Source organism: Ciona robusta, chromosome 12 (assembly GCF_009617815.1).
Source record: "Ciona robusta chromosome 12, ASM961781v2".
Lineage (NCBI taxonomy): Eukaryota > Metazoa > Chordata > Ascidiacea > Phlebobranchia > Cionidae > Ciona > Ciona robusta.
In genome coordinates this window covers 4,073,000-4,085,125 of record NC_143246.1, presented here as the reverse complement: position 1 = coordinate 4,085,125, position 12,126 = coordinate 4,073,000, and the positions used below count along the sequence as shown (strand labels likewise).

Sequence of the window (12,126 nt, the reverse complement as noted above, 5' to 3'; positions counted from 1 at the left end):
AGCGAGGCACATCAGGGGACATAGGATTTATGCCAGAGTTGGCTCATTTTGCCAAAAAGTTTTTATTTAACAAAATTGACATACCGTTAGTGTGAATAGAAGATTGTGGAAATTCTCTTTCTTCTTTCATTTCTTCGTCAAAAACTTTCTCCGTCTTTAAATCGTTTCCCGGTAAGTCTGTCTCTTCGTCCCCCTCAAGTGACTGAGAAAATAGAAATAATTAAACAAAAACCCAAAACCATTGTTGATTATTATAGTAGAAAAATGTGAAAATTATTGCTTTTATAAAAAACTTTTTTTTATTCAAATTTATGTGGGTGAGGACCCGCAGCATGGTATGTCATGGGTCCTAGGATTTAGACCAAGATTGGCCCATTACCCCAACACCTAGGGTGCTATCGCATGGACCTTATCAGTTTTTGGAGCCGTTTTTCAGCCTTTTTTCATATACAATACATTGTAATTACACAATGCACATGGACATCTTATATATTTAGGTTTAACATAATGGTGGCCACATTTTAGTCAAAATGGCTGACAGTTTCAATGCTTTATATGTATATAGTTATACTCACGTTCAGTGGCGCAGCCAGAAAAAAAATAAGGGGGGGTTTTAATCAAAAAATTTTCAATTTTTTTTATATTTTTTTTAATCAATTTTTTGGGGGGTTTAAAAGGGAGGGGGGTCGCGACACCCAAAACCCCCCTGGCTGCGCCACCGGTCACGATTATTAAGATTACTTTCTAGACCCTGCTTCCCCCAAACACACTCACAACGATTTGCACGGCCACCGTATCAAAACTAAACGCATAACTTACTTGTTCCATCTGTGGAGCTCCGTCCATAGCTGACTTCTCTCCTTTTGATTCCTTGTCATCCTCAGTTGCCATGGTAACAACATCTGAATCCTTTTTCTCTTCATTTCTCTTTTCCTGAATTCATTTTTTTAGTAATACGCATTCATTAAATAAGTTTTTACTTCAATTTTATCAATAAGTGTGTTATCACAACCAAAGATTTTGTCAAAAATTTAAAAAAGTGGAGCCTAGGGGTACAGAATAACACCCCTGATTTTGTTTAAAGAATTATTAATATGATGTATAGGTGCAACAAATGTGTTCTTTACTATTACTAAGTCTTTTCACTTTTGTATACTACTAAACATCAAATAACAAATTAAACTCTTTTTTTTTTAATTAAATTTTATTGTTACTTTTTTTGCTTTTGAATACTACTTTAAATTTTGTTACAGTGACTGAAAATATAGAACAAAGTCATTCATGCATAACAACCCACCTCTATGACATCATTATCATCATTGTCGACATCACAATCGTCCGATTGTTTCAAATTCTTCATTTGTTCCTCAGTTGCCGCATCCAGAGTAAGTTGGTCAAAACTTTTTTAAAAAATATAAAAAATACAATAAATAAACCAGTTTTGTATTAAAACATTGTATATTTTATAAAAAAACAAAAAAAAACATAATTTTACCGCCTAAAATATCTATAACCTAAAAAATAAAACCTAAATAAATTGGATAAAGTTAAAATCCTTAAAAAAAATAACACTTGAAATTTCTGAGTATAATTTCTCAGTAAAAACTCCATACCAAGTTTTACACAATCCTTAATTAAAATTAAATCCAATCCTTCAAAAACAAAAAAAAAATATGACACACATTAAAACACCCCCCTAACCCCTAATGAACTAACCTAAATTCAACACTTAACAGTTAAAAAAATATGACACACATTAAAACACCCCCCAACCCCTAATGAACTAACTTAAATTCAACACTTGACAGTTAAAAAAATATGACACACATTGAAACCCCCCCCAACACTCACTTTTCCTTATCATCTTCTATATGTTGATAAATATCGGATTCTTTCTTTTCCTGACCTTTGACCTCTTGCTGCTCGAGGTCATCCAAAGTTCGCAGTCGTTTTGCGTCAAATTTCTAACAAAATTACAATTTATGTTTCAAACAGAATTTAATAAAGTTTAAAATCGAAATGGCCCCATACTAGTAGTTTTTATTAAAAAAATCAGATTACGAAAAAAAAAAAAAATGGGAAAAAATGCCATAGATAAAAAAAATAGTCAACCATAAAACCACATACGTGGTAACTAGTAAGCGGGCACAAAGTGTATAAAACTGAACACACAAGTTATAACTAGTGTCATTTACCCACCATGCAAGAATAAAGCAAGTTAAATTATTTATTTAATAGAATTAGCATAGTATGGATGTATCTGACTACAATGCGGTGTCGTGGCACTGGTCGCATGAAAGACTTGCCAAATCTGGCCTAAATCCCAGGTCCTTGACAAGGACCTCACCCATAAAGAATATAAAAATAAATTTAAAAAATGACAAGCGTGTTGTCACCAGGTCCTTCACAAGGACCTCACCCACAAAGAATACAAAATTATTTAAAAAAAAAACACGTGTGTTGTTACCTTATCTTCTGCCAAGCTACGTTTTACGTCACTCTTTCCAGCATCTTTTGATTGTGATGTCATTTCTTCATTGTTTATGTCCATTGTCTCCCTCTGTGATGTCATAGTATTGGAATCTTGACCTGTAGCGTCACTGGAGGGAGCTGTTCCTGTGTTTTCTTCTTCTTTGCCTATCAAAAAAATTATTAAAAAATAATAAGATAAAAAAAAAATAAAAAAATGAAGTGTATTTTTTATTTTGCATAAAATTCATAAAGATTTAATATTTTCCAATAGAATCCAAACCTTCTTCTTTTGAAACTTCAGGGATTTTTTCGGAAGCCTCTTCACTTTGTACGGCATCATTAGCAACAACTTCTGTGTCTTTTCTGTCATAAAACAACAAATTTAAAAAAATATCTACAAATATTTGAAATTTTCCAAAAAATACAAAAACCTGGAAATTTTTTCTTTAACTTCATCATTTATTTCTTCTTCCATTGGAAGTTGGTTGCCATCGGTTCGTTGATTCTAAAATATAATTTTTTTTTAGATTTTCAATAAATAAAACATAAAGAAAAAATACTTTATGTATAATATGTGTTCTGTCATACATAGAACAAAAAAAAAACAAAAAAAAATTAAAGACCACCCTGACAAATAATAGATTCAATTAGGGAAAAAATATTACAATATTGTTATCTTTCTCCTCCTCCTCATTTGCTCCTCCATCCACATCCTGCTCCTCTTCATTTTTATTTGGAGTAACATTTTCTAAAAAAGTCATTATATTGAATTTTTTTATTTGAGTCAAAATACTGGTTTGTTTTGTTATTCAAGTCAGAATATTGATTTTTTAGTTAATTGGGACAAAATATTAATTTTTTGGTTATTTTAGTTCAAATGTTGCAAAAAATGTTTTGTCATTCGAGTCAAAGTATTGTTTTTATTGGGTATTTGAGTTAAAATATTGAAAAAAAAGTTATAAGACTTATTTTCTGTATTTACCAGTTGTGTCCATGTCTTCTGTGACATCATCATCATTGTCATTTGTGACGTCTTCATCATCTTTTGTGACATCATCATCCTTTGTGACATCACCATCATCCTCTGTGACATCATCATCATCCTTTGTAAGACCATCATCATCCTTTGTGACATCATCATCATCCTTTGTGACATCATCATCCTCTCCCATTGTCTCCGGGAGCGATTTCTCCTCTTTATCCAACTCATCCTCTTTCCCTCCCTCTGATATAATATTTCTATGGATATATATGATTTCTATCTCACCACACACTCACCTTCATGGTCACTTCCATCTTCATCATCGAGTTTCAAATCTTCTGGGATTTCCATGGCTTCTGGTTCGTTGGGAGGCTCATTCTCGTGACAATCGTCTCTGTTTAACAAAAGTTACAACTCTCTTCTTTTATTTGCATCAGATTTTTGATATTTTAGTCTTTTTTTAAAAAAGCTATATAGGTAAAAAAAAACTATTTTAAGGGTGATCTACAGTGCACCAAGAAGTGTAGGCTATAATGGATCCATTACCCAAGAAAGAAGTCCTATTATGTTAAATTAATGTTTAGAGAAAAACAGACCTATAAAAAATGTTAAAATGTATAAATATTATTTCAAGGTATTTACCTCAAACATAAGAGTTAAATCACCTTTAAAAAACAAAAATTAAACAGAAAACAAACAATGATTTTAAATTGTAACAAACTAACTTTTCATTTGGGTCAAATTCACTTTGATCACCAATGTTAATTTCTTCTTGTTTGTTTTCTTCCTGTGTTGTTTCTTCTTGTTGTTTTTCTTCTTGTTTCTCATCATTTTTACCCTCAGCCATTTCATCATCTTTAGCCCCTAACTCACTTTCCTCCTAAAAAATAAGTTAGAAATGAAAAAGTCATTTTTAACTGGAAAGCGGGCATGAGGTGTGCGAAACTAAATACCAATGTTTTAAAACAAAGTGTTTTAACAACAGTCATTTCCCTGCCATGCAAAGATAAACAATTGTCTTTCATTCAATCCTTTTTTTATGAGAAATATAATTCATCTAAAAACAATTTATTTATACAATATGAATGTTATATAAATGAAATTTATTTCGTCTCTTCAGTCACGATAACTAAAACCAAGTTAACAAAAGAGAAAATATGGGTAGTAACGATATTGATAAAAAAGAAAGAAATAAAATTTTTGGAAGAGGCGTGACCGCCACACCCTAAAAACAATAGAATGTAACTTAAAGTAGACATCATTTAATTAAACAACATTAAAACTCTGCAAATAAATTGCCCCTAAGGAAAACCTGTACAATTCCTTGTTATTTTATAGTTTTAATGTAAAATTACAATTTTCGTAAAATAAATTCCTAAATGGGTCATTACATAACAATGGAAACATAGTGGTCACTATTCCCACAAACAACCATTGTTAACACACAATTAAATCATTGTGACCTAATAATAAACCCAGGTGCGTATAGAAGGTTAATTACCTTAACATTGTGGTTAATTAAACCCATTTTCAATAAGCTGTGTTAAAGCTACATTTAATCAGGGTTTTAATTTAAGTCTTGTTTTGCTGTTATTGCTACAGTACTATTAGTAACCAGCATGACAGACATAAAGGTCTAACTGTCTGTTTTTTGTCTGAAAAAATATCGTTTTTTTTTTGTCTAAATAATTGTCTATATTTTGTCTAAATTATTGTCTGTTTTTTTGTCTGAATAAATATGCTTTTTTGTCCAAACAAAATGTGCTTTTGTGCTGGAATAAATGTATGTTTTGTTAGCTGAATTAAATTTTTCAGTTTTAAGTTTTATGGTAAATGAAATGAAACATAACAGTACTATTAGTAACCAGCTAAAAAGCTAGGCGGAATCAAATTTGAATTTAAAATTGCAGTTTTATATAAAATCAGAGAAAAAAATTGCAATAGGTTTAGTAACCAACCAAAAGCTTAGAAGAAATAAATTAGTTTTTTTATGGTTAATTTTTATAAAAGATAATGTCAACAAAAATATGTTAACTTTTCTGAGCAGAATCCTTTTTTTAATTTACAACAAAAACTCAGATTTTTCGCAACAGATTTAAGCTGATGAAGATAAACATGGGTGCGACTGTTTTAATGTTTGTTTCTTTGTTTATGTTTGTGACATCACAAATGACCGACGACACCATTGTCATGACGACAGCAAGTGTAGGGTGTCACGTGAATTGTGAATGCAATCAAACACATTTGGTTTGTTCAGGTGAGTTAGCTTATTTGAGGTTTAGATTTATTGACTTGACAGTGAGCATGAGGTGTATGATTACACCATGTGTGTCTGTTGTATAAGAAGACACCCATGTGATAACTTGACAGTGAGCATGAGGTGTATGAATACACCATGTGTGTCTGGTGTATAAGAAAACATCCATGTTATAACTCGACAGTGATCATTAGGTGTATGAATACATCATGTGTGTCTGGTGTATAAGAAGACACCCATGTTATAACTTGACAGTAAGCATGAGGTGTATGAATACACCATGTGTCTGGTGTATAAGAAAACATCCATGTTATAACTCGACAGTGATCATTAGGTGTATTAATACACCATGTATGTCTGGTATATGAAAACACACCCATGTTATTACACAACAGTGAGCATGAGATGTATCAGTATGAATACATCATGTGTGTCTCGTGTACAAGAAGACTTCCATATTATAACTCAACAGTGAACACGAGGTGTATTAATACATCATGTGTGTTTGGTGTATAAGAAGACACTCATGTTATAACTCAACAGTGAATATGAGGTGTATAAATACGTCATGCATGTCTGGTGTATAAAAAGACACCCATGTTATAACTTGACAGTGAGCATGAGGTGTATGAATACATCATGTGTGTCTGGTGTATAAGAAGACACCCATGTTATAACTTGACAGTAAGCATGAGGTGTATGAATACACCATGTGTGTCTGGTGTATAAGAAGACACCCATGTTATAACTTGACAGTAAGCATGAGGTGTATGAATACACCATGTGTGTCTGGTGTATAAGAAGACACCCATGTTATAACTCGACAGTGATCATTAGGTGTATGAATACATCATGTGTGTCTGGTGTATAAGAAGACACCCATGTTATAACTTGACAGTAAGCATGAGGTGTATGAATACACCATGTGTGTCTGGTGTATAAGAAAACATCCATGTTATAACTCGACAGTGATCATTAGGTGTATTAATACACCATGTATGTCTGGTATATGAAAACACACCCATGTTATTACACAACAGTGAGCATGAGATGTATCAGTATGAATACATCATGTGTGTCTCGTGTACAAGAAGACTTCCATATTATAACTCAACAGTGAACACGAGGTGTATTAATACATCATGTGTGTTTGGTGTATAAGAAGACAGTCATGTTATAACTCAACAGTGAATATGAGGTGTATAAATACGTCATGCATGTCTGGTGTATAAAAAGACACCCATGTTATAACTTGACAGTGAGCATGAGGTGTATGAATACACCATGTGTGTCTGTTGTATAAGATGACACCCATGTGTGAGCATGGGGCGTATGAATACACCATTAGTGTCTGTTGTTTATGAAGAATATTCCAATGTTAGAACTCAACATTAAGCATGAGGTGTATGAACACAACATGTATGTCTGGTGTGTAAGTTGATACATACCAATAAAAACGAAACTAATTTAAAATTACAAATAGATGGGAATTAACAGCATAACAAAACTGGTTTTAAAATGCTGTGTACACAATTTCTAAACACCTGTTGTATTTATACAATCTACATGATTTAAGTGTTAACACCTTATAAAAGGCCACTTAAATAGGATAATGGTATGTAAAACTACTCAACACTAATATGCAGAATAAATTTGCCACAAAACCTGTATCAAAAAAATAACAAAAAAGAGCAACATTGGGCAGAAAAACTAAACTGTTCATCAATTTCCAGACGTTGGTCTTAAAACTTTCCCCACACCAATACAAACAAGTGTGACAACTCTATTGTTGAATAACAATCGCATTTCAACGATTGATGTTGAAGTTGTGAGCGGTTTGAATCAACTTACAACAATCAACATCAACCAGTAAGTCAACAATATACATTGTATATAGTAGGGCGGGGGGAGATGGGACACCTTTTTATTCTATTTTTCCGTCCCATTTGGTAGTAAACAAGGAACATTCAAAGAATTAAAAAAACGTATCTTCACGACTTCCATAGGCCGTTGTTAATTGTTTAAAAATTATTCAGGATATTTGGATAGTATGTTCTAAAGGTGTCCCATCTTCCCTCACCCTACTATTCAAATACTGTATATAAAATCTCAAAATCGTATACTGTCTAGTATCTGCTCAACAAAACAAACTTTTTTGACCTTTTTGCAAAATAAATGCAGCTACCTGTAAAATTTTGCTTTTTAAATTATCTTTTTTTCGAGGGGTAAATAATTTTCCTATTTAACAGAAATCAGTTTTCGACGCTAGAGCTTGTGCTCCCACCAAGTGTACAAACGTTATCGGCAAGTGGTAATCGAATAAAAAGAGTGAATCTTACATCAACTACAGGAGAACCACTGCAGTTAATAGAGTAAGAACGTTTTACAATGTTTTTAACTTTTTAAAACCAAGTCCGCCGCCGTGGCAAAGTGGTTAGCGCGCCTGCCTCTAACCCAGAGGTAATGGGTTCAAGGCTCATCATCCCTACCATTGTAGGCGTATGTGTCCTTGGGCAAGACACTTAACAGCAATTGCTCCAACCCAGTGGTCACTAATGGGTTGTCCAAATTTTCACCATACATAAAAACTAAAAAAAAAAATCACCCACAAAGTAACATACTTGGTAACTCGTAAGCAGGCGCAAGGTGTATGAACAACGGTGTTATAACGATTATTTACACCAGGATAAATCTGAATGAGAACAAATTGACGAGCATCCCAGTACTGCCATCTAGTGTTGAAATACTCGAGATGGAATTAAACAAAATCGAGACGCTCAACCGTGAACAACTTTCACCACTTGTAAATTTAAAAGTAAAAAACGATTTTTTAGCCAACTTTTAATGTTTATGGAAAAACAATAAACTGCAAGTTTTTTTGGTGTAATGGGCCAACTGTGGCCTAAACCACAGGTTTCATGACGTACTTTGCAACTTTAACCTTATATAATAGAACTTTATGTACTATTTCTACTCTACTCCATTCAAATATAGTAGGGTGGGGGAAGATGGGACAGCTGTTCATTCTATTTTCCCGTCCCATTTGGTAGCAAACAAAGAACATTCGACACGATATAAAACCATATCTTCACGACTCACATAGACCGTTGTTATTAATTGTTTAAAACATGATCAGGAAATTTGAATATTATGTGCTAAAGGTGTCCCATCTTACCCTACAGTACTATGTAACTTAAATCCCAACACACAAACACAGGTGTTTCGAGTTACGAGCAGTCAAATAAAAACAATCAACGACGACGCATTTGACGACATCATCAACATAGAAATCTTTGATATTAGTCTCAACTCTTACACGGAAATTTACCGAAAATGGTTCGAAAATAAACCAAATCTAATAGAGGTAAAAAGAAAAAGATTTTTAACCCGATAAAAAGTTTATAACAAAATACCAAACCATTTTAATATTAGAAACATAAAATTATATCAAAACATTCAATCACCATTAATGGCCTATGTGTTCTTGGGCAAGACACCTATTGACAATTGCTCCAACCCCTTGGTCACTAAGGGCTGTCCAAATTAACAGCCACCAGCCACACATAAAAAATGAAAAAATTGCCCACAAAGTAACATAGCTGGCACGAGGTGTTTGAAACAAAACACCTGTGTTTAACGACTGTCGTTTTCCCGCCACGCGAGGATAAAGTAAGTCACACTTATTCATTCATTCAATCAATATGATAAAATTTCTACAAAATTAAAACAAACTTTTCAAACTAGGTAAAAGTTCGGACATTTCAGCTTAACTGTGATTGCGAACTAGTGTCGGTATACGACTATCTGATTGGACGAGATCTAGAGGTCGATGACCTTCCCCAAGTCACATGTGCAACACCAGAGCCTCTGATTGGTTACCCGGTTGAAAATGTGGTACAGGTGAAAAATATTTGAAATTTTTTTGTACTAAACCGAAAACTGCAGAAAACTAACTAAATTTCTTTTTTTATAAAGAAAAAAATAAACTTGAAAACTGTTAGTTCTAAAAACTTTTCACCAAACTTTTTTCAAAATATATTTTTATTGTTTAACCTATACCTTCTTAATCAGCCTCCCAAACTGGGTGCAGGTGGTCGTGTAACGAACCATTGGGGTTGCCAAGAGTTTACCTATTTTACACAAAGTACCCCGTTTATTATGCTAATGATCGTAATAAGTTGCATGAAAATTTTGGATCAAAAGATTAAAAGCAAGATTCAGAAAAGATTTAAAGCAAGTTGTAAGCAAAAAGTTTGGAAACCGCTGTTTTAAACTACTCAACCAAAATACAAAAAAATGTCCCAACCACCATCTTTGTCTTACAGAACAACAACATCACAGGGTGTAAGCCAGATATGCCCATGGTGTTTCATGAGGTGCCACAGGGAGGAGTGATATTTGGAGTCATTATTGGAGTTCTAGCTATCTGTGGCCTCCTTGGGTTGACAGTGTGGTCAATAAGCAAGCATTGTGAAGGATACAGCAGTTTATGAATAATTTGAAAACTCAAAATGACTAAAATAATGAGTTCAAACTGGAATTAACTGGTTTTAATAAAACAACTTTACAAGAATCTTAGGACTTAGTTTGTCTCTAGACAAACTTAAAATGACTAAACAAATTTCAGTTCAAACTGGAATTAACTGGTTTTAAACGAACCGATTTATAAGTCATCATCTTAACTTTTCATCAAATATTTTTCTTTGAGCAGTTTATAATGCCTTTAAAAACTTATTGACTAAAACACGAGTTCAAACTGGAATTAACTGCTTTTAAGGAAACAACTTTAATCATAGTCTTAATTTAATACCAAAAGATTTTCAATAGACAGTTTATGATGCCTTTGAAAACTCAAAATGACCAAAATAATGACTTCAAACTGGAATTAACCGGCTTTTAAGAAAACAAATTTACAAGTATCTTAATTTGTCCCCAAATATTTTAAATAGGGATGACATTTATTGTATATTACTGTTCCCTAAATTATACCTAATGTTTATTGTATATAAGATAGCCTGTCAATCATTCTTGTATAAGTAGTTGAATAATTTTTGTCAAATTGTAAATAAACAAATTTAACCAAACCGTGTACTGAACACAATGGACTGTTAAACTATTTCAAGAAAAATGGCAGTTGTTTTGTCGGAAATACACTACGTTTTTTGAACTAAATAAGCGACTAAAGGGTTATTTACATTATGACTGGTACAAAAAGTAACAAACGTTTTCAAAAAATTGAAAAAAAAATTAAAAAGATGAAAAAAAACGAAATAATGAAAAAAACATGAAAAAAAACAAATATTAAAAAAAAGATAAAAAAAAGGAAAATATTAATTAAACAACTCACTGCATCCACTCCTCCTCCCTTCTCCTCCGCTCCTCCCTCTTTCTCCTCCTCATCTTCATCTTCCGATCCCCACATCCTCTCATCAAGTTTATCAACATCTCCTTCCTCACCAAGATCTCCCATCTGCTTCTCAAGGTCCCCCATCTTGGAAAAAAACAAATATATTTTTAGACTTTAGACATATATAATATATACATACACGCACAAATATAAGATAACAATAACATATGTACACACACACACACACACAAGTATACACAAACAGTAGTGCGACCAAAAGGAGGTTTCAAAAGTCAATTAAAAAAAAATACATTTTTTTGTTAATTAAAAACACCTCCACACTACTTTTTTTCATGTATGTATGAGGTCTTACAGTAAGATTTATATCGGAGTTGACTTTTTATCAAAAAATTATTTATCCCTGGCGGGGCAATGGCAGTTGTTATAACATGGGTGTTAATACACCTCGTGCCAGTTTACGAGTTACGAAGTATGTTACTTTGTAGGTGATTGTATTTTTTAAATTTTATTTTATGTACAGTTGACAATCCATTAGTGGCCACTGGGTTGGAGCAATTGCCGTTAAGTGTCTTGCCCAAGGACACGTACGCCCACAATGGTAGCAGCGAAGAGCCTTGAACCCAACAATATCGAAATTAAAATGCTCCATTTAATTCTCCCACCTCCTCCTCATTCTCACTCCCCTCTTTATCTCCTCCATCCTCCATCTTCCCATCAAAGTCATTCGACATCTCGATGGCTTCATCTTCAGGAGCAACATCATCATCTTGATCTTCTTCATTCTTTGCATCGGGAGCGTCTTCAACCTGAGATGAAAGAAAAAGTTAAACTGTGAAAAACAAAAACAATATAAATTTTGAAAATCAAAAACTGGTTAATTTTTGAAAAACAAATACGTTAAGGTTTAAAAATGGGTTGCGGTTTAAAAATAAAACAATATTTATTGATGTACGAACTGATCTATATGGCTACACTATGACCAGAGATCGGCAGTTTACCAATAATTGAAAAAAAATAAAAATATTCATTTAAAAAAAAAAAAAATTT

At 32.9% G+C, this 12,126-nt stretch overlaps 2 protein-coding genes across 4 annotated transcripts in view; one reads left to right on the top strand and one right to left on the bottom strand.

Moving 5' to 3' along the window:
- Positions 1-12,126, bottom strand: part of LOC149726947 (midasin-like) — a 73,974-nt gene that overhangs the window by 5,214 nt on the left and 56,634 nt on the right. For all 3 annotated transcript variants that reach the window (XM_089890444.1, XM_089890446.1, XM_089890447.1), the window contains exons 84-96: positions 11,742-11,885; positions 11,059-11,202; positions 4,180-4,334; positions 3,751-3,848; positions 3,455-3,697; positions 3,138-3,220; positions 2,904-2,977; positions 2,753-2,835; positions 2,468-2,637; positions 1,852-1,964; positions 1,298-1,400; positions 820-933; positions 85-202 (exon numbers count right to left, since the gene is read on the bottom strand). In XM_089890444.1, the coding sequence (XP_089746570.1) occupies positions 85-202; positions 820-933; positions 1,298-1,400; positions 1,852-1,964; positions 2,468-2,637; positions 2,753-2,835; positions 2,904-2,977; positions 3,138-3,220; positions 3,455-3,697; positions 3,751-3,848; positions 4,180-4,334; positions 11,059-11,202; positions 11,742-11,885 (1,642 nt within the window). The remainder of the gene's footprint in view (positions 1-84; positions 203-819; positions 934-1,297; positions 1,401-1,851; positions 1,965-2,467; positions 2,638-2,752; positions 2,836-2,903; positions 2,978-3,137; positions 3,221-3,454; positions 3,698-3,750; positions 3,849-4,179; positions 4,335-11,058; positions 11,203-11,741; positions 11,886-12,126) is intronic.
- LOC149726948 (uncharacterized) lies at positions 5,308-11,061 on the top strand. Its single transcript, XM_089890451.1, has 7 exons — positions 5,308-5,711; positions 7,445-7,580; positions 7,961-8,083; positions 8,397-8,526; positions 8,929-9,075; positions 9,456-9,611; positions 10,037-11,061. The coding sequence occupies exons 1-7, from the start codon at positions 5,558-5,560 to the stop codon at positions 10,202-10,204; spliced, it is 1,014 nt and encodes a 337-aa protein (XP_089746577.1). The 5' UTR covers positions 5,308-5,557; the 3' UTR covers positions 10,205-11,061.